Source organism: Stegastes partitus, unplaced genomic scaffold (assembly GCF_000690725.1).
Source record: "Stegastes partitus isolate 25-593 unplaced genomic scaffold, Stegastes_partitus-1.0.2 Scaffold2162, whole genome shotgun sequence".
Lineage (NCBI taxonomy): Eukaryota > Metazoa > Chordata > Actinopteri > Pomacentridae > Stegastes > Stegastes partitus.
This window is the reverse complement of record NW_007579893.1, coordinates 35,520-57,596: the sequence shown is the minus strand read 5'-3', so window position 1 is coordinate 57,596 and position 22,077 is coordinate 35,520. Positions and strand designations below refer to the sequence as shown.

Below are 22,077 nucleotides of genomic sequence, written 5' to 3'. Positions count from 1 at the left end.
AGTGAAGAATTAAGGACATGTCTGGATTTAAACAAAAAGTCTGTCTTTAATCATGTCGAATTGTATCTAATGTTTCATTGTTGCATTCAGATTCATTTATTTACTATATATTTTTTGTATTCTATCTTTTATTCCTCTTGTAGAGGGTTATTAGGTGTTTTTACTTGACTCCAAGAGAGCCCTGCTGAATTCCAATGTGCCTACACAGCCTGTTTGTGCACAAATGGCAAATAAAGACCTTGAATCTTGTTGTTAATAAATCTATTTTTATATATATACACACTATACTATACTATATATATACACTAAGACCTGCAAATTCAAATATAGTAATGAGGAAAATTTTAATTTATGTGAGCTATGCGATTTGGAAGACTGCATCTTTTTTTTTTTTTTTTTTTTTGTCCTGCACATTGTGTTAATTTTTGATTAAATACCTCAGAAAAGACGGGACATGTTGATGTGCTTAATTTTTGCCTACTTTGTCTTAAAAACCCAGAAAAGATAATGAGATGAACTGTTTTGGTAATAATTATCCTAATTTGTCCAGTATTATGTTTTATTTCGAAATGTAAAAATCATTCAAAATGTGGAATTTTATTTTGTAGTAGTCCATTGTTTGAAAATGTATGCATCCTATTCTGGACCTGAATTTGTTGTTTCTTGTAAAGCCCATGCAGAATGGACAAAGCTGCATGTCTGACATAGTAATGAAAGGTCACTCATTCAGCTACATACAATGAGAGAGAACACTTCTCCCGATCAAACCATTATTTCCAAACCACAGCATGCAAGCGTTTATCATATTTAGACGAGTACTTGAGATGAACCTAACGCTTTCCATGCTAGATAGTATAAACAACCAGCATTACTGCGCGAGGACACAAGCTCTCCTTCATCCTGACCTGCCTCTTTGCACGAACGCTGGTCATGGCCTCACAGCTGGAGGCACATGCGGCTGTTGTTGTTTCATCTACTGTATCTGTGCTTCTATATGCGCTACGTATGTGCGAGGAAGTTGCATGCATGGCGCTCGGCTGCTCTTGTGGACCCGGTGCCCTGGCCGTACAGTGTCCATGTTGGTGTGGGAGCCTGAGGCCTGCTCCCATACATCCCCGCTCTGGCTTTGTTGATCCTATTGTCTCCTGCGTCACCACACGTCGCCCGGCAAATAAAGGCCGTCTGGCTCCAAGCTTAAATATTGCAGCAAACTAAAAACCAACCATCAGAGCCGATTCATTCACATCTGCTCAGTGGGGCGACAAGGACAGGGCTTTAGGTGGGAAAGAGGGCAGAAAAAAGTTCACTTTTCCCTGCCGGGTGCCAAGAGAACGGGACAGGACTCAACTTCGCCGGAGCCGCAGCTGTGGCAAGTTGCCCATTTGATTACATTTATCCTATATCATACATTACAGAAGAAGGGACTTTATGTTACTTATTGATCTCTCTTTTATTGGCTTTATAAGAGGTGTGGTGTGTTATTTTTTGAGCGCTACAGCTAAAAAACTTTTAGTAATTATTCACAATTGTTAACATTCGTGGAGAAAAATAAGCAGCCAAGAGTGCAGTTAAATCAATGTCTTGAGTTTTAATTTAATATTGGATCAATTTGTTGGCAGTTTTTTTTAATCCATGTACGGAATGAAAACAAAATGGACTCGGACACGCTTTCAACTCTTTTTGAAGTTTAAAAGTTTTCAAGTTTTCTAATGGAAACAGGTGCAGCAGTGTGAAATTATGGTTTAGGTTTGATTTTCGAAGATTGTGCAGTTTGAGTTTTGCTCTCCCGCATAGCTTACTTTTGGCACTCTCTTTTCCCCTCCCCTTGTTGTTCCTGCCTACCCCACCCTCCCTGTCCGTCTGCACCCTTCGTGTCCCTCCCTACCCCACCCTTCATTCTGCAGTGCTACGGACCGATCATGGGTGACTGGAGCTTTCTGGGTAATATTTTAGAGGAAGTCAACGAGCACTCTACGGTGATCGGCCGGGTGTGGCTCACGGTGCTCTTCATCTTCCGTATCCTCATCCTGGGCACGGCGGCAGAGTTTGTGTGGGGCGATGAGCAGTCTGACTATGTCTGCAACACGCAGCAGCCTGGATGTGAGAACGTGTGCTACGACGAGGCCTTCCCCATCTCCCACATCCGCCTGTGGGTGCTGCAGATCATCTTCGTGTCCACGCCGTCTCTGGTGTACGTGGGTCATGCCGTGCACCACGTCCACATGGAGGAGAAACGTAAAGAGCGCGAGGAGGCAGAACTTACCCGTCAACAGGAGCTGAGCGAGGAGCGTCTCCCTCTGGCACCCGACCAGGGAAGTGTCCGCACCACTAAGGAGACCAGCACGAAAGGAAGCAAGAAGTTCCGGCTGGAGGGCACCCTGCTGAGGACCTACATCTGCCACATCATCTTCAAGACACTGTTTGAGGTGGGCTTTGTGGTGGGCCAGTACTTCCTTTACGGCTTCCGCATCCTGCCGCTGTACAAATGCAGCCGTTGGCCCTGCCCCAACACGGTGGACTGCTTTGTGTCTCGCCCCACAGAGAAGACTGTCTTCATCATCTTCATGTTGGCTGTAGCCTGTGTCTCACTGTTCCTCAACTTTGTGGAGATCAGTCACTTGGGCCTCAAGAAGATTCGCTTTGTCTTTCGCAAGCCGGCCCCAGCTCCAGCCCCATCCCAAGGTGAGGGTTCGGCCCCTCTGCCGCTGCAAGCAAAGAGCCTGCCCTCCCTGGCTATGCCCTCTCTGCAGAGAGCAAAAGGTTACAAGTTGCTGGAGGAGGAGAAAGCTCCCCCCGTGACTCACCTCTACCCGCTGGCTGAGGTGGGCATGGAGGCTGGCAGAGGGGCTCCACCCTTCCAGGTGCTGGAGGAGAAGGCAGAGGATGTGATGCCCATGGAGGACATCTCTAAGGTGTACGACGAGACTCTGCCCTCCTACGCCCAGACCACTGAGACAGCGGGGGTGACATTACACGAGGAGGAGGAGGCCGAGGAGATGCAGCCACCAGAGGTGGAAGCGGAGAAGCTGGAGGAGGTTGCGGATGAGGATGTGCAGGTAGAGGAGGTGGCGAACGAGGAGGTGGTAACTCCAGCGGAGGCAGGTATGGAGGCCGCGGATACGATAGAAGACACCAGACCGCTGAGCCGACTGAGCAAAGCCAGCAGCAGGGCCAGGTCAGACGATCTCACCGTATGAACCTGTGAGAGCAAAAGCACATGTACACCTGCACACACGAAATGTTCAACATAAGAGAGAGCGCACACACACACACACACACCTCACTCAAGACAATGCACACTCTTGAACAGGCAGGTCAAAAAAACGAGAAGCAAAAATCAACAGGGATAGAATACAAAACCTTTAAGACACAGGTGAGAATTCTACCAAGCTACATAAAAATCTGAGTGTTTGTGACAAAAATGAAATATCATAAAAAGTAGAGGTTAATGAGGGGAGGAGTAGTTTTTTTTTATTACGTGTGTTCTTATATTTAAAAAAAAAAAGAAATGGAAAGGACACATGCGGGGGGGAAATGTTTTTACTTGATGAAAATCCATGTTCAATTTTTAGAAACATCTTTTCTATTGAAAGAGTTATAATCATATACAATGGAGGAATAGACATTTTTACATGGGTTTTGAGTAGATAGTGGGAGAGAGAGTTATAATATACTCGTGTGTCTGCAAATCAGTACTTTCGCTGTAGTTAGGCACTGATTTTTACTCCCAAACGCAGCATGTGGCTGCAAGCCTTGCAGGTGAAAGGGCTCTCCCATAGAAAACACACATGTGCCAAGTGGCAGTACATTTACAGGTATACAGCTCTTTGAAAAGAAGAAGAAAAGTCCACTTTCAGGTTGAGAAGAGCATTACTCTTTTGCACATTCAGAGTTCTCGACTCTGTGCAAGGCCTTTAACCCTCATAACACCTCATCTATGCATCCATTTACACAGGATTCTTTCAAGTGAAGAGAGATGTGCATCAATTTCAGAGCATTTCTCTCCTTTTCGTGTTTATATACCAGGTAGCAGAGCCAGAGCTGAGTTAGTGAGGAAAAACAAAACCAACAAAAGAAAAAGAAGACCACATGTTGAATGTCTTTTTCAATGTGATTCTCTTCATTTTAGATTTGCTTATGTTATGTAGCCTTAAAGAAAACTGTGTACTGTGATATCGGCTGTCCATGGAAGAGAGCAGGGCTCATTTTGCTCTATCAGAGAATGAACTATAGTAGCGACCTCAGGCCAAATCCTCTCTTTTCGTGCTGTACAAACAGGCGTCCGGGCGATAAAGATCATGCACCATCAGCAGAAAGTATTGTTGGAGGCGAGACAATAAAAGAAACCGTGCTCATCAATGAAAACAAGCATCCTTGACCTGACTGTGAAAAAAATCTTTTTACTTGATTTTACGTGACAATAGTAGACCCTTTACCCCACAAGTAAAATTGCAACGAGCTTACAAATTCAGAGAGAAACAAACAACCAGGGGCGAATCCCGCTGTACATAACGCCCGATCTCATGTCTAATAATGTACATAATGTGCAGAACAGCTGTTTTTAGTTATTTCGCTGTCTAGAGGAAACGTTTTAATCATGATTATATTATCGATTTAATCTCACAAACCCCATAAAGTAAAGATCGGAAATGCCCATGCAGCAGTATTGTGTATCAATCGGACTAAAGAGGGAATATATTTCTTTGCAAATCATTATCAAGTATTTTAAGCCTCAAATTATGCCTTTGGTTCATCACAAATCTTCTTCACACATTCTCTGGCTTTGTTTAGTCAAACTGTATGATCTCTTGTGCCTTATCTGTAAATGTGAATTCGCAAATGTTGTAAGATTGTAGCAAGTGTTTATATCGCTCTGGGACCTATGTGACCTACTTGATGTGTTTTCTGTTTTTTTTTTTTTTTTCTTTTTAAATTTAATAATTTCATTTTTCTGTACGCGACTCCTCGGCACATCCACACAAACCCACCCACACATAAAATTGTGTTTCCGTGATGCAGCTAAGACGATCAAATAACGTGTATTAACATGATAGTTTAATGTTAAGACATCGGTGCTTAAAGTTGCGTGTTGAGGAAAACACTCACGCGCTCCGACATGTGCACATACGTCAGACACCTCACAGTGTTGGTTTTGGGGATTTGATCAAACGGCTCCAGAGAAATTCGGAGAGGAGGAGGCCACTTTGACCCCCCCTTTGTTACCCCCCCGTGATCTCCTCATCTCCTGTAATCCCATGCAGGGGAATCTGAGCCTTCAGTAGAACACCAAGTTACTAAACAGCATAAAACAAATTGTTATGATCAAAGCATGATGCTGGGCCTTTTGTACATCCGTATGACTGGTAATGTATGATTTTTGTATTTTACGACTGTTGCATTGCCTGTATGTTTGTAAGAAGACATGATTAATCTTTGGAAAGAAAAAAAAAAAACCAACCCTTTTTACTAACTTGTAGTCTTCTTTGCTGATAGATGTGTGGCAGTATCTTCTTTTGGAATGTGAAGCAACGCAATAAAAAGTCACACGTGGTCAAGAAGTGTTGTGTCGGTATTTCTCTGCAAAACACACATTTGGACACACAGAGTAAAACAACTCGTGAAGGTTCATGATGATCTATGTTTAGATGGCTGAGAGACAAAATGATTCTGTGTTTAAAGACAATAAACTAATAAAGATATCTTAAAAAAGTGGCAAAACCTGCAGTGCAACGTAACAGGAAGAAACTTGGACATTTATATAAACATATACTCAAATTCTGCCTTTACATAAAACCAAAAAAATAATATATTACTGCAGAAAACTAAAAGTCTTTGCTATTGTTTCTTCATCCTGATTTAACCCTTCTCAAGCTGGAGTTTTAAAATGATATGCCACTTTATACTTTTATACTTAGAATTCTCTCAAGTCGAATTAGCAATAACATAGAAATACACTGTACTATTTTTCTTTTATTGCACTTAAAAGTAATGCATTATGTCATGCTTTATGCAGAATGATCCTTTAATATATACACTTTTATGAAATTATAATTATTGACTTGTTGCAGCTGTTCAAGGTGGGGCTATTTAACACATTTCTATTTTCCAGTGTAGCTCATAGTTTCTCCATTTTTGATCAAGAAAGCATTATCTGAACCTGTGTCTCGTCTTTTATTTGCTGATTTTATTTTCTAGCATTAATCTTATTTGACAGTTATCAAATAAATGTAGTGGAATAAAGGTGTAAAGTCGCAGGAAATGAGATACAATTGTAGAGTAAATGTCATTCATTACAGCACTGACTTCCTCTCAGCTACATTTACTTCTCCAAATATGTTTCTATGAATATATTTCATTTTAGGAACTTTTATTATGTATGACACACATCACACTTCTATTTATTATTCTGGATTCATTCAGGGATCGGAAACTTTGGCAGGGTAACTAGGGCAAAGACAAGCAGCCACATGTACATCTAAGGGAAATAAATTCACTTTTAACCTAATTTCTACATCTCTCTGGATTGTGGGAGGACAGTCGTGGATGCACAAGGGGATTGTGCAAACTTAGCTTTGCAGCCCGACAGTCAGAAAATCTGCCCCTTAGAAAAACACAGAGGTTTAAATGAACATGTTTAGTGAGTTTAGAGACAACTGGTTTTATTCAAACAGCATAAAGCATGGTACAGTATCAAGAATAATGCTTCAAAAATGACGGCAGGCTGTGAGTATTAATACCTCCACTAAGGGGCAGCAGTGTAAAGGGAAGTTTTATTCCTGGAGCACTGACTGGTGACTCATGTACGTGATGTACAGTATTTTTTTTTTAGAGAGTATTCCAGCATTAAAAATATTTTAGAGGGATGTCCCAAATAATAATAAGAAAAAAACCCCCACTATCATTGACATATGAAGTTAGAATAAGTAATAATCCTGAGTTAGGCATGTGTGGCTCTTGTGATAACACATGATTCACTTCCTTTACAGTTACTTCTTACTTTAAAGTTGCACTAACAGATTCTTGGGCTATACAGAGCAGAAGAACAACAAAACAAGCTGGCATGCAGAATAGTCATATTAGACATCCTATTAACTTTGGGCCTTTCCTCTGTTGCCACAGCAACAATAACATCCAACTAGGGGTGCGATGATACACAAAATTGACGGTTTGGTTCGACACATTTTTGTCACGGATACGAGAAACTTACTTGCCTTTTTTTTTTAACTTGTTTTTGAAAAAATAAATGTATCTGATGGAGAAATCATCCATCTTCTGCAGTGCATTCTTAGCAGCAGAGTATAGAATAGAAATAAATTTCACCTTACTAAATATTGCTGTATGATGCCCATCTTCTGGGGTATTTTCTCAGCAGCATATTAAACAAAAACAGCTCCTTATAAAATAAATCACTCTCTGATGGAGCTACTCATGTTCTGGAGTGCTGATGACTGTCTAAATGACTTGGGTAAAATCTGCACCATGTGTGCTGCTTGCTGTTTTTGTCTGATTCCACTTGTTTTCACACCGGGGTGATGTCAGCGTGTTCATGTTTATTGCATTTCCACCGACGTAGATTAGCATCGTGTCAGACTTGTTGTCCACGACGTGCTTTCCATCAGGGTCCTACTTAACACCAAAACCAAAGTAGTCTCAGATGCGAGATCTGAAGGACGGTGGAGGATCTTGTTGCAATGTGCTGGCCTCGCATGTAGTCTCAGCAGCTTGGACTGAATGAGTGTTGGAGCGCAGATCCGCTGAGGTCAGCACAGAAGTTCACTAAAAAGTATATGAAATTGCATATTGTTCGATTAATAGTGCATACCGAACTGAGACCACAGTTTGATACAGATACATGTATCGTTGCACCCCTACATCCAACCAGTACTTTTTTTCTCTCTCTTTCTCTCAAGTTAATTGAAAAGAATAAAAAAAATGATGAAAAAAAAAAAGGGACTGTTTATAGTTTCTCATGCGAATATGGAGCACCATGTATGGTCAGCTATGTGGGAAGAATGGCTGAGAGCATCTGATATGCAAGAAAACTAAAATTAGACCACATCTTTGCTCTCCTGTCTCTGGCTCGCTCTCTTGCTCATTCACACACTTGTAATGTTCACAATTACTTAAGTGCATCCAAGCTGTTTTTTGGAAAATAATTGTTTAGTGGATATCCAGCATCATTTGGACAGATTCAGACTAAACACTTTGCCTGACTAAGTAGAGCAAATAGTTTTGCGAAGAGTCTTCCAGGTGATGTAGCCTCCAGATGGTTTACTGTAACAGTGAACTGTCTACAGTGGGCATCCAACTCCAACATCTGGATAAACAGTACGACCCCTGTGTCCGTTTGTTTAGCTAGAATAGTCTGGCCAGAAAAGGTCAAGGGAGGCGATAAGCAGGCAGACTGGCAGGCAGACTGTTAGATCACATCACTGGCTTCCACTTGCTGCCCACATCAAATTCAAAACTCTGACATTTTCCCACAAAACTACAATGTGAACAGCTCCCTCCGACCTGCATTCTCTCATTCGGGTCTACACTCCCTCCCTCTCGCGACACTCGATCAACAAAAGCCGCCTGATACAACCGAGGTCGACAGCTAGACTCTTCTTTTCCTCTGTGGCTCCCCGGTGGTGGAACGAGTTACTAAACTCTGTTCAATCTGCTGATTCCCTCTCAGCCTTTAAGAAAAGACTAAAGACCCAGCCCTTCTCTGAATGCCTCTGCACTCTACTGAAAAAAAAATAAACAAAATAAATTCCAACTACCTCCCACACATCCCGCTATTGTCATCAACACCCTGTCGCACTTGAACTTGTTCTATGGTATTTATTGTTATAATTATGTTTTGAGCTATTTTGTATTCTGAATTTCTCCACTGAACCTATGATCCTGTTTTGCTTTTTTCTACTGAGCACAATGCACGTCCTTGAAGGTAACACGTCCTTGAAGATAACACGGCCGGGGAGAACTGGTTCACATACTGGGAGACAGCGGAAACTCCTCTTTTCTATCAGCTGCTTTAGATACACGCCTTTTGGACAACACACACACACACTTTGTATTCGATCCAAGCAGCTTGTGTTCACATTTCAGGGAACTTCCACATCAACAGTGGTCCTCACTTTACTTGTGACCTAAATTAATTCTGCATCTGAGAACTGAAGATTTCTCCAGTTTGTTCTTGGGTTTGAAGAATGGGGTCTAACATTATCCAGATTGTTTTTCTCCTGACTAGATCCTTGTTTATGTTGTATCTGCTCTCAGATGTATGTCGCTTTGGATAAAAGCGTCTGCTAAATGAATTGTAGACTGAGCAGACTTTTTGTGTTCCAAAAAGGTTTCTTTAATCTCTCATGTGATGGATGTAAACTGTAAACACGATAACGCAAACAAACCCGGGATAGTATTTACTACAGTGCTACACGAGCATGGTTCAAACTAAAGCGACAAAAGGAAAACAGTATTGTGTAGTACTGTGTAACATGAAATGTTAAGGGACAAGTGGTGAGGAGAAATGAGAGGTCTCACCTACAGTTAAGAAGAAGCTCCAAAGCACAGTGCATTCCACTTTTAACACTGTCATGTCTGCACATTATGTCTCGTCGTTCCTGTTTTATTTTGAAATCATTTCACTGGGTGTTCTGTTCTAGTTCCTGTACCGGTCTCGTCTCACCTGCTCCCTGATTACCTCCCCGCACCTGTTTCCCATTTACCCTCATTACCTCGTGTATTTTACCCTGTGTCTTACTGTCTCGTCGCCAGTTCGTTGCACTTCGCAGTCCTCGTACCAGCGTTATTCAAGTTAAGTCACAGTCTGTTTGATCTCGACCTTGTCTCTGCTTTTTGGACCTTGCCTCTTGTCTGACGATTTTGGATACCTTTGCTTGTTTGATCTCGACCTTGTTTCTGCTTTTTGGACCTTGCCTCTGCCCGCCGATCCTAGGATACTTCTGCCTGTTGGACTGATTTCCTGTGTACCGAACCCTGACTGCCATTAAACCTGTCTTTTGCCTGAACCTACTGAGTCGAGCATTTGTGTCCACCTAATCTGTTAGTGAGTTCATGACAAACACAGCTTATTTCATGGAGGGACTGTAGCAAATCACACAGTACTGCTCAAGAACAGGTTCAATCTAAATATAATCATAAAAATATTTTAGTGGTCAGACGAAGTGGCGCCTAAACCAAAGACAAACTGTAGAGATATCAGTTACTCATTCTGAGCCACCTGACATTGGAGCTTTGGAGAACCGAGTCATATGAGACAACTCAAATATTTTACAGGACAGTCTTGAGGCATGTCCGTTTTTTGAGATCGAAGACCAACAACTTCACTCTTTTAATGCTATTTATTCTACAATGTCATATTCTCCTTAAACAAGACTCCATCACTGGTTCAGAAAATCTGTAAACAACATTTGTGGGTGTGGAGCTGCATTCCTCCTTCATGACCTGACCTAACCTCCGTCACTTCAGTCTCTCAAGGCCTGCTTAAATCCTTCTTTCCCCTTCTTCAGATCAGCACAACTCATACATTCATAGACATGCTCGTGTCAGTAGTAAGCTATCAGTGCTTTCACAAAATTTAATATTTTAACAGTAGATTGCCAGTGTTTGGGTTATCCTACGTTTTGTTTTTTGTTTTATTTTTCTGTTATGAACCACAGTCTTCTTTAGTCACTGGTGAGAGAGACGTCTGGTGTTTCTGCAATAAGACACAAGGTTGACCTCAAGTACAGTCTGAAAATGAAGAAGCACATTCACACACGTCATATGAACTGTGTGTGTGTGTTTCAGGTTTCAACTGTGTGTGTGTGTGTGTGTGTGTCGGTTGAATGAACTCTATGTTTGACTTCATGCTCACACCTTGTCAAGGCAAATTCCAGAACTCTGTTTGTCTTAGTTTCATACTACTCACTTCCCACGTGACTTCAGCAAAACCAGCTTGTGAGAATGGTGCCATTGTTTTAGTGGAAAAACTGCCATTTCCACCAAACTACCACCCTGGTCTGTTTGCATTTTCAGTTTCAGCGTGTAAAGGCGTCAGGTGTGCCGCACGGTCTATTTCACATCCAGTTTCAAGGCTATACTTGATAGCGTCCTGAAAGTTGCTTTTTGAAGGTTGAAAAAGAAAATGAGAGCATGTTATGAGGTCTGTGGTATCTCACTTACTCTCTGGCTGTGGTACAAAACTATTTCTATTTGCTAAATGCTAGAATAATGAGAGAGAGAGATTTTAAAAAACAACAACTTTTTATTACTTTCTTTAAAGTCAGAAGTTTGCATACATTTCCTTTGTATTTGGAAAAAATGCCTTTAAACCAGGGGTGTCCAATCCTGGTCCTCGAGGGCCACCATCAGCTCATCATCAAGCTCTGCAGAAGCCTGATAACGATCCTGATCATTTGAATCAGGTGTGTTGGAAGAGGGAAACATCTAAAACATGCAGGACCGTGGCCCTCGAGGACCAGGATTGGACACCCCTGCTTTAAACTGTATAAATTGGGTCAAATGTTTTGGGTTTCCTTCCACAAGCTTCACTCAATAGTTTGATAGAATTCTGACCCATTCCTCCTGATAGAACTGGTGGAACTGAGTCAGGTTTGTTGGCTGCCTTGCTCCACACACCTTTTCAGCTCTGCCCACAAATTTTCTACAGGATTGAGATCAGGGGCTTGTGATGGCCACTCCAAAACATTGACTTTGTTGTCCTTAAACAACTTTGTAACTAATGTGGCGGTATGCTTCAGGTCATTGTCCATTTGGAGGACCCATTTCCACCCAAGCTAAAACTTTCCTGGCTGATGTCTTGAGATCTTGCTTCAGTATTTCCACATAATGATCTTTCCTCATGAGGCCATCTATTCTGTAAAGTGCACCAGTCCCTCCTGCAGCAAAACACACCCACAACATGATGCTGCCACCCCCGTGCTTCACAGTTGGGATGGTGTTCTCAGGCTTACAAGCTCTTCCCCTTTTTCCTCCGAATGAAACGACAGTCATTATGGCCAAACAGTTCAATTTTAGTTTCATCAGACCACAGGACATGTCTCCAAAAATGAAGGTCTTTGTCCCTGTGTGCATTTGCAAACTGTAACCTGGCCTTTTTATGTTGCTTTTGGAGTAATGTCTTCTTCCTCTCTGAGTAGCCTTTCAGCCCATGTCGGTACAGGATAATGACTCTCTCTTACCAGCTTGAGCAGCATCTTCACAAGGTCTTCTGCTTTTGTTCTGGGGTTGATTTGTACATTTCGCAGCAAAACACTTTATCTCTGGGACACAGAACTCGTCGCCTTCCTGAGCAATATGATGGCTGGAAATTCCTCTTGTGTTTATACTTCATATAATTGTTTGACCATGTTACGACCAGCTCGCTAGGGAAAAGGGAAGTAACATAAAACCCTGATTTTGCGAGGTGTTTTAAAGTTATTCATTAACAAAAGTTAAGATTGAACAGCAAACACAAAAATGAGGCAAATAAAGTCTAAATGAGTGCTATGAAACGAGAACAAAAGGAGACTCTAACCTAGAGTTTGAGGTTGCTATTATGCAGAAAAATAAAGTAAAAATGATCCAACTAACCCAATCTAATAATAAAAATACAATCAGAACAGCCCTCAAATGCTAGTGAAGCTAACAGTCAATCTAAGGTGGTTCTCAAGCAGAATCTCGTGCCTTAACATGTTCCCAAAAGTACAACAATCATAATCATAAGACACAAAGAGGCACTTGAGCAGGGCTGACGACAGCTTGATGACAAATGCTGGTCTGCTGGCGTCTTATAGCCTCCTGGTGGCTCCTGATTGGTAGATCGGTGGATGGAGTTACATCAGCTCAATCACTTCCTGCTGCAGAGCAAACTGAGTAAACTGAGACGTGCGCACACACACACACACACACACACACACAGACAACACACACCACACACTCACACCTACTGAGGACAGAGAGGTGGAGTTTCTCAGAATACGGGGGGCGGCCATAACAGAACAGATGAAAGTGGAACCTTCAGGCATCTGGAAATTGTACCAGACTTGGATGTATGAACCAGACTTGTGGAGGTCCACAATTCTCTTCTTAATATCTTGGCTGATTTCTTTAGATTTTCCATATTGTCACAACAGGAAGCAGTGTGTTTGAAGTGTGCCTTAAAATACATCCACAAGTGTGCCTCCAATTAACCTATCAAAAGCTTCCAAAGCCATGACATCATCATCTGGGCTTTCCCAAATAATTTGAAGGTATAGTAGTCATAGTGTATGTAAACTTCTGACTTCGAAATAAGTAGGAAAAAATTCTTTAACCCTAGAACACTAACGCTAAAATTAGTAACACCATCACTAACGCCGGGTATATTTTACCCGATATAATAATCTGGATAAAATATAGTTTTCATTAATTTATGTAAAAGTACGACACTGCATGACAAATTGTTGTACTCTTCTTTAATTTCCAAATATACAATATCACATAAAATTAAAAAAAAAGGTACCATGGGGGACCCTATAAAAAGGCAGCAAAATGATTGAAAAATCAGGTAATCCTGAACGAGAAATTTCCAAACAGAAAAAATAATGGAGCTGGGAATTTGTTCTTTGGTCCAGCCATTCCTGGGACATGTGGGCCTTGTCTGGTGAAGGTACAGTCTTCCTGCATCACTGACAGCTGTGACAGAGATTGACAAAAAATGGCGTTTTTTGAGAGGGGAAAAATTAACAAATTTTTTTGACTACATGAATTTCCTTAGACAGACTCCACACCAGAACCAAACTGAGCCTTCACCAGACAAGGCTCACATGTCCCAGTCCTACAATTTGTCATACAGTGTTGTACTTTTACATAAATTGATGAAAACTATATTTTATCCAGAATATTATATCGGGTAAAATATACCCGGCGTTAGTGATGGTGTTACTAATTTTAACGTTAGTGTGCTCAGTCAGGAATTTCACTGCAGATGTAAATGAACATTAGCTACATGTTACTCACTTGTTAGCATTGCAGAGAAACTAGGCCTGTGACAGGATGACAGCTGTGGATGAAATGGGGCAGAGAATGTAGCCTGAATGTTGTTTCCCTTGAAAAGTGCAAAGAGTGCCTGATTTCAACACATAAACACTAGCATTGGGTAAATTCCATCCATAAAATATGTTACCCTCCATCACTAACCCCGGGTGAAAATCACCCGAACGCATGCCTCTTGAATAAACCATAGATGGGAGGTGGGAAACAAATGAATGACGTCAATGAGCAGCCTGAAGCTACCCAAGGACCCATGCAGCTCAGACAGCAGCAACACAATGAAAACCACATGACAAAAATCGTGCGGGTGAAAATCACCCGGCGTTAGTGTTCTAGGGTTAAAAAACTTCTCTCTCATGATTCTGCCGTTTAGCAAGTTTAGTCTGATTTAATGTCAGACAGTGAGAAAAAAAAGGAAAAAGTTTTATGTCTTCTTATATTGTGTATGCAAACTTCTAGTTTCAGTAGGTTAGGTCTGACAACATCCTCTGCAGACTTCAAACACATCACATGACCACAGACCTCGAAAGTCAAGCCAGCACTCACTTCCTGCCAGGAAACGTTTCTATGTGTGTCGACCCTCTGGTCAGGTTTAACCTTACTAATTCACCTGTGTGTAAGTTCTACAGGCTCCTACTCACTACTCGTGTTCTTACAGTTTTCTAGTTGGAACTAATACGATAAGAAGACCCAACAGCTGTAGATACTCACCACCGGTAAGTTACTGAAGTCACACTACTAACTGCGTTGGGAGAGGATGTGATCTTCTTTATGATTTTTACTTTCAATATTAATTATAATTTTACAAACACGTGTTTGTTCTGATCTCCTGCTGATATTTGTGAGCTTGAACTAAAATAAACAGGAAAAATCTGCTGATTTAGATTTGCAAACCCTTTGTGTTGTGAATTTTGACATCTTTTTCAAACCCACATAAACGTAATATTCACAATGAATTATTTTTGTTTCAAGGTGGGATGGAGGATTTTTCTAGATATTTGGGCATCAACGGGACCTTGACTCTGATATGTTGCATCTTCTGTATTTTCTTGCCAGGAGGTAAAACGATTCACAGTACACTCACTCTGACACAGTTACAGGAACAGTTTGACAATTTCAGAATGTGTTTTTTTTTTTTTCCCCCGCTTAAAGTAGGGAATTTTATTTGACTCTTGTCTCTGTAAAGCAAGAAAGAAGCTAAATATGAACTACCAGATGTTTTTATCTGTGAGTTTTGTGTGTAGGAAGTGCTCGTAGTCAGAATTGTGTTGCTTTTGGACCAGTCAAACCTCCACAGTACAGGAGAAAAAATTGGTCTGGCTTGGTTGTCTGTGTTTAAACCAATCACAATCCTTTTTAAGGAGTGCTAAGGCCAGGATAGAGCGATGGTGCCCCCCCGGCAATATATTATCATAGGGAACTTGTTAAGGTGGAACATACTTGGAAAAAGAAACTTTAACCATAAATGGTGGTCAAAGAATATTATTGTTACACAGCAAACGCTGCCCACACATTCTTTGCAAATCTATTAACTGAAAGAACCAAGCAGACCTACATTACTGCACAGTCCAAATTAAAATGTGCCATTTTTAGGGTTTCTCATTGTGAGTGGGATTTTTAAAATGACAGCTACAGAAAAAAAAAAAGTGTATGAACTTTATGGAGGGAAAAAAAAACATTTCTCAAAATGTCAAACTTTTCCAGTTGTTAATGGCGACAATGTGGATGGAACAAAATCAACCTACCATCTTTTTTCTTCTTCTTCAAAGTGAAAACAGAATGGAAAACTGTCTCGAAGGTGGTCGGCAGCAGAGTAACCCTGCAATGTAACAACACGTCAATCAGCACGCTCAGTCAGGTGACGTGGAAGATGAACAGAGTTAACGTGTTTACTTACATGTTTCGGGGACAATTACACACCAGTACAGAAGCTACCAATCTGTACCTGAATATGTCCAAATTTGAGAGCCAGCTCTATGAGCTCATCATAGAGAGCGCCCAGACAAATCACACGGGAAACTACACTTGTGAGACCACCACGGACACGGGAGTCTGGGAACAGAACTGGAGGCTTATAATTAAAGGTGTGCAGTTCTATTTGTTCTTAAGAGTTGATTAACATGAGGATTTTCTGTGGCAACACAAAAAAGTGAACGGATTATTGAAGATTGCTATGTTATGCTGTTGTGTAAACTCCAACACAACCACTCATCTAGCGTCTAGACAGAGCTTACAGACAGATCTACCGTACCGCCCTGCGTTTTCACATCGCTGCCAAGTAGTCAAGTTGCATCTCTGTCCAGACTCGACATAGTGGAGACTTTAAAGGGAATTACTCGCATGCGATCACATGTTTGGTCATAAACAAATTCTGCCAGAACATAGGTGTAGCCAGGATGGAAAATGTTGGTGCAGAAAAGTTACACAATCTAAAATGTATATGCGTCACACACACATCTTCAACTCGGCAACAGGGAAGCGTAGTTTCAAAGTGGCACCCATGACTAGTGTAACCAAACTGGTGTTAGTTATGCCATTGAATGATGGCCACAAGAAAGCTTTTGCACATCATCATGTCACAGGGATGTTTTCGACATAACACGGCATCAGCTTATCATGTATTCACTTAGACTTTTGTCACGATTAACAAATGAATTACTGAGTTCTGACTTTTGACCTCTGATTACAAAAATCCAGTTAGATCTTTGTGTCCAAGTGGATGTTGGTGCCAAATTTGCAGAAACTCTCTCAAGGCATTTGCCAAACACATTGCACTCGTAGAACAGGACAGACAGACAGACAGACAACTTGTAAAAACAATGCTTCTGGCCGTCGTTATTATCAGTGCCCTAACAATCATACCAGCTTAGCTTAACTTCACACGAGACCTACAGTGAAATGAGTTACAAACTGTTCTCTTTTCCAGAAAGCACCGAGAACTCGGACATGCTGACGTCAGCTCTTCCTTTTGCTGTGGTTCTCCTGGTTTTTGTAATTGGTTTCGTCATTCTGATAATATTCTGCAAACGGAATAGAGCGTAAGTTGCATTTTCATCCCGTCATTTTTAAAAAAACATTTGATTCTTTACACTACAGTAATATTTTTAAAAACAACATCTCTTTTCTTTACAGAAATAGCAGTCGGCCCCCCACTGCAGTAAAGGCAAGTATAGTAGCTTTCATCTTGCCCACTGAGAGGCTAAAGCCTTAAATGTCAGCTGGGCTGAAGTCACTTTATGCAGACTACATTTAAATTTTGCTCTGTTTTTTTTTTTTTCTCCCCCTAACAGAGCCAGAAAACAGAAGATGTTTATGAAAACTGCCTGGAACTCGAACGAAGGCGGCATCTCCCTCACCCACCTTTAAGTATGTAAAAGAAAACCTGTGTTTTTTTCAATGCTATCAAGGGGTATAAATTGCCATTTCAAATAATGTACTGTATGTAATCTGGTGCATAACCCTTTAAAGCCGTTACGGTAAATGGAATCAGTTTGTGAGGTGCAAACTGTTAAGAAAATGTCCGGCTCTTCAGCTCCTAATTTTCTCACTGTGCTAGCAGTTGCTAATTTTGTCTTTCGTTTGAATTTAAATGCCATGAAATCATACAACATGTCATCAGGGTGAGATCAAAGCCTAAAAATATTATAGTGAGAAACCCAATGATTCCTTTTAAGCAAGCACTTTGGTGACGGTGTGGAGAAAGAAAAAAAAAAATCCCTTTAACGAGAACAGTGTGAGACAAGCCGCAGTGACTGTGGGTGGGCTTCCGTCTTGACTTACCTAATGCTACGCAGGTACTTTTAAGTCGGATAATGAGGGGGGCACTAGTAGCAAAAACATTCAGACTACACAGTTATTTAACCCATTCCTAACTGGAAATGTATGAAAGTACTGTGCTTTGAATAATCTCTGATTTTTTCAAAGGGAAAACTCAATTGTCTGGATTGAAATATGTAAAATGATGTCTCCTCCTTCACTGAAAAATGCAGAACCTACAAAACTGTAAATATGTTGCATTTTAAAGTGTTAGATACACATCTAAACGTCTATACTTTTTGTTTGTGTAATGCATGCTTCACATATGAATAAATTACCTATTAAACTAGTTCCAGTGTCATGAAACCTGCTTCCTGGAACTAGTCTTCAACTCAAATTTTGGAAGAGCAACTTTCAAATTTCAGCAGAATAACTTTAAAGTGTCAAGTTGTGAAAAGACGCCGTCCCCATGTAACAATGACCAAAATGCATGTTTGAGTGGAAGTGGACTTCTTTCGTGGATTAATGCAGCTCTGAACACAGGACCATTATCAGAAGAGTTTTAATCAGCATTTGAACAGACACTTCATGGTCACACCGGACATTGACAGTATCGTACAGGCTACAAGTGTGAAAGGGCGAGACTGAAAATAAACCACCACATGTACCCAGGAAGTCCACAGTTTCTCACTTTGTCACATGATTTTTTATCTCTGTGCTTAACAACATGCCCACTGGTAACTTACAATGAAATAGCATTTCCTTATATGTTTTTTTTTTTCTTAGTGGCGTATATTGAAAACGTAAATGAAATAGATTTATAACCATGAAATACAAAACAGTCAATAGTTATCCTGCTGCAGCTTATTTTAGCTGTGAATGCTAACACAGGAAATGTCTGATGATGAGGGAGCTTCAAAAGAGAGAAGCAGTAAACTGAGTACAAATCTGGTGTCATTGCGGTATTAAACCATAAGGGAGTGCTCTGGTTGTTCCTCTATAAAGTGGACTCACAGAGACAAAACACACAACAATTGGAGAAATCAAAAAAAGCAATGATTGAATAAGAGTTAAGAGTTAATTGCTGTAATAAATCAAACCTTCTCGGTATAAAAGGAGCTACTGAGAGGCCTAAAATCAAATCAGGAATCACCAGCAGGGCATGAAATAATAAGTACAGTGACCGGCAGCTTTTAATATGTAAGTAACGACGTTGAAAACAAATGTAAAGCTGTCCTTTAAAAGTGTCGAGTGAATGATGTTACACATATCGCTTAAAGACTTCAAATTTACTTAAGGCAAAGATGTTTGTATGGTTTATTTATTCAGGGGAAACAACTTTTCACATGACATGCACACAGGAAACGGCTATTTCAGTCATTCTTTCCAGTCTCGAGTTTCCTTAAGGCTGATCATGAGAGAAGACAAGACACTTCAACCCACGGGGCTTCAAAGCTGAGTTGTGACCTGAAGCGACTGAGCGCACTGAAGCCAGTGTGGTTAAAAAAAAGATGGCACGCTAAGCACTACATCTACAACTAACTAAATAATAATAATAATAATAAAACAAGAATGCAAACACATCATATACACACTTTCAATTCTCAGGTTCAAAAAAGAAAATAATAAAAAAAGGAGCCAAAGTACGTCAAAAAGAGCAACTTTCAGCACACGCTGTGTAAGCAGCCCTGCCTCTAAGACATCCTACACAGCTAAACCGCATTCTCGTTTACGTTTTCAAACAGGAGGGTGAGATCACGAGCAAACACCCAGGAGGCCAGAGCTAAAGGCACTAAAATTTATTGTAAACTTTCACATGTTTAAAGCTTCTCCTCTGATTTCTGGGTTACCAGTGAGATGAGTCCATGTCCCATCAGATATATGGCATATGAAATGACAGAGGTGTCGTCATTATGGACATATTCATGTGTCACAAACATAATTCAGGAGAAAACATTTTTCCTTTCAAAATATAAATGGGAGAATGCAGTTCAGTTTAATAGGAAGGTCTTTTTTTTTTAGACAGGGCTGACAGAAAAGAAAACACATCTAATGAGTTAATATCTAAGAAAAAACACACGAAACTAAGCAATAAAAAAAATTAAATTCAAGATCTAAAATCAGTAAACTTCTGCCTTAGCTATTATGCTACTATCAAATTTGATCCCAATTACATGTTGTATGCGCGTTCATTTATATACGGTTTATTTACACAGTTTATATTTGAATATTTCACCAATGTATGTAAAATACCTCAAGTGAAAATAGTCCATGTAATGACCTCATTGTTCGGCAAATTAACAACTTCAGCAGAAGCAGACATCCCATTTTCGTCATTTAAGTAACACAATAACATAACAGATGAAATGTAATGTTCATCTTTCTTCCAACATGGTGATCTGATGATGTATGGCATCTTTAAAGTATGCAGTGTGTGTATTGGTTGGCTATCTGTATGCAATCCGGTTTCACTTTAGACCTTTTGAGTGAGAATAATTTACAGAAAGCCATAATTTGGCACGTCCTCACGTTCTGAGCCACCTTCCAAGGGCTGTTCAAGGGTCAGGTGTTGGTGTTAGGATTCAGTTTAAAGTAAGGCTCTGGGTTGTGAATTTTATTTGAATGGCTAAGATTCGGATAAAGGCCACTACAATGACATTATGTCGCTGATTAGTCTGTGAATGGCGCATGTGAATGAGGGAAAGATGAGAGACATGTGATTAAATACTGCTGACTGGAGACACTTAACAAAGGTTTCAAGTTTACAGTTGAAAAAACAAGCTTTACACAAGTGCAACTTAACTTACGTTGGATGAATTCTAATAAATGTAACTTGGTCTGGAATAAAAACTCAAAAGGACCCTTAACCTCAGCCTCAAGATTTAGGGTGAAATCTTGAATGTGCATTTATGGTCCCCAGAGGATGAATTCCAGACGTGTTCAGCTTTGTGTCAAATGTCTTGATGACATTTCCACCGATTGAGACAAAATTTGGTGCAGACATTTTTCCTGAGGCAACCATTCGTGGTCCCCAAAGGTTTCTTATAAAGCAGGTTGCTATTAATTGGTTAGAGTAACTTGACAATAATTACATCAGTTGCAACGATTATAATACATCTTATTCTCCAAGAGTATTAACCCATTTTTAGCAACGTTAACATTGGATGCATAATGCTTGTTATACTAGTGCAACACTGGAATGAAATAAATCTTAGTAAACATGGAATATTATGCACAACATTTGAATCAAAGCAGCTTTTTGCTTTTGCACAACCTTATAGCGATTCTGTTTCAGTGGCTGAGCTTTAATGTGTTGAAGTTTCTGTGCTGAGTAAAGGGAAATGACTCATTGTCTAAGTATACCTGCATGCTGTCTATCATCCTGATATGATCAGAACTGTCAGCAAAGCTGTTGACATACCAAGCAGATTAGTTGCTGAGCCTGCAGTACTTTTTGGAGGTCAAGATTTTAGCAGATATTACAATCCTTGAAACGTTCTCTGTACCTCATTTTGACCTTGATTTTGACCTCTCCTCAGTGTGTATATCAAGAACAGAGGAGTTCAAAGTACCATGACAGGTGGGTAAATGATTACCAATGTTATTCCACAAAGACCATCAGTAGTAAATGATTAGCAGTTTAGATTTTCAGAGGTTCAGCATCTCAGAGCACCGACTGTATGTTCAGTGCAATCGGACTTTTGGAGTATTGCCTACCGTGGTATCCAGCTTAATGGATGAAGATTTGAATCTGTTAAACTTAAGTGCTGCAATGTATAATAAAGTAGGTGCTTAGTCATGTGACCTATGTTCTGCTGTTCAGTGCCACAGCTCCTGCATTACTTCAGAAAATTTGTATCAAGTAAGATTAGAAAACTTGAGAAATGTAGAACAAACTTTGCGAATGTGTATTTAAAATGCTGAAATGTGGAATTCTATGTAGCATATTAACTAATTTATGTAAAAGCCCTGCCGATTGACCTACCACACATAGCTGAGATGCATCTCAATAAGTGAGTTCATGACAAATCTGGTGGTAACAGGTTAATCAAACATGTAATGGTAAATAATTAGCCAGCATTTGGCTGGACCACAGTCATAAACCAAACTCTGCAGCTGCAGTTAGGCACTGAGTCCCTAAATATGGAGTAGTGAGAGTGCCAAATTACAAAAATAAATCAATACAAAATGAAAAAAACAAACGTGGAATAAAAAGAAGAATAAATAAAATAAAAAATATTAATAATGTGGCAATATAAAGCAATATCAATCAAAAATGAATTCATAAAAGAAAAG

The 22,077-nt window shown here is 40.3% G+C and overlaps 3 protein-coding genes across 5 annotated transcripts in view; 2 read left to right on the top strand and 1 right to left on the bottom strand.

The window, feature by feature from the left end:
* Window positions 1-22,077, bottom strand: part of LOC103374164 (poliovirus receptor-related protein 2-like) — a 57,676-nt gene that overhangs the window by 4,242 nt on the left and 31,357 nt on the right. The window contains exon 9 of one of the 2 annotated variants that reach the window (XR_521111.1): window positions 15,785-15,844. The exons of the other annotated variant lie outside the window; for it this stretch is intronic. The gene's annotated coding sequence lies outside the window, so the exon portion shown is untranslated. Of the gene's footprint in view, window positions 1-15,784; window positions 15,845-22,077 lie in introns of those variants that run through there. 2 annotated transcript variants of the gene reach the window in all.
* gja8b (gap junction protein alpha 8 paralog b) lies at window positions 1,920-3,272 on the top strand. Of its 2 annotated transcripts, XM_008304202.1 has the most exons (2): window positions 1,920-2,289; window positions 2,350-3,272. In XM_008304202.1, the coding sequence occupies exons 1-2, from the start codon at window positions 1,920-1,922 to the stop codon at window positions 3,195-3,197; spliced, it is 1,218 nt and encodes a 405-aa protein (XP_008302424.1). In that variant the 3' UTR covers window positions 3,198-3,272. The 2 variants fall into 2 exon arrangements, with proteins under 2 accessions (XP_008302424.1, XP_008302423.1); XM_008304201.1 differs by having other exon boundaries at window positions 1,920-3,272.
* Window positions 14,489-18,130, top strand: LOC103374163 (uncharacterized). Its single transcript, XM_008304203.1, has 6 exons — window positions 14,489-14,741; window positions 14,998-15,084; window positions 15,795-16,109; window positions 16,952-17,063; window positions 17,158-17,188; window positions 17,316-18,130. Exons 2-6 carry the CDS (start codon window positions 15,003-15,005, stop codon window positions 17,397-17,399), a joined length of 624 nt encoding a protein of 207 aa, XP_008302425.1. The 5' UTR covers window positions 14,489-14,741; window positions 14,998-15,002; the 3' UTR covers window positions 17,400-18,130.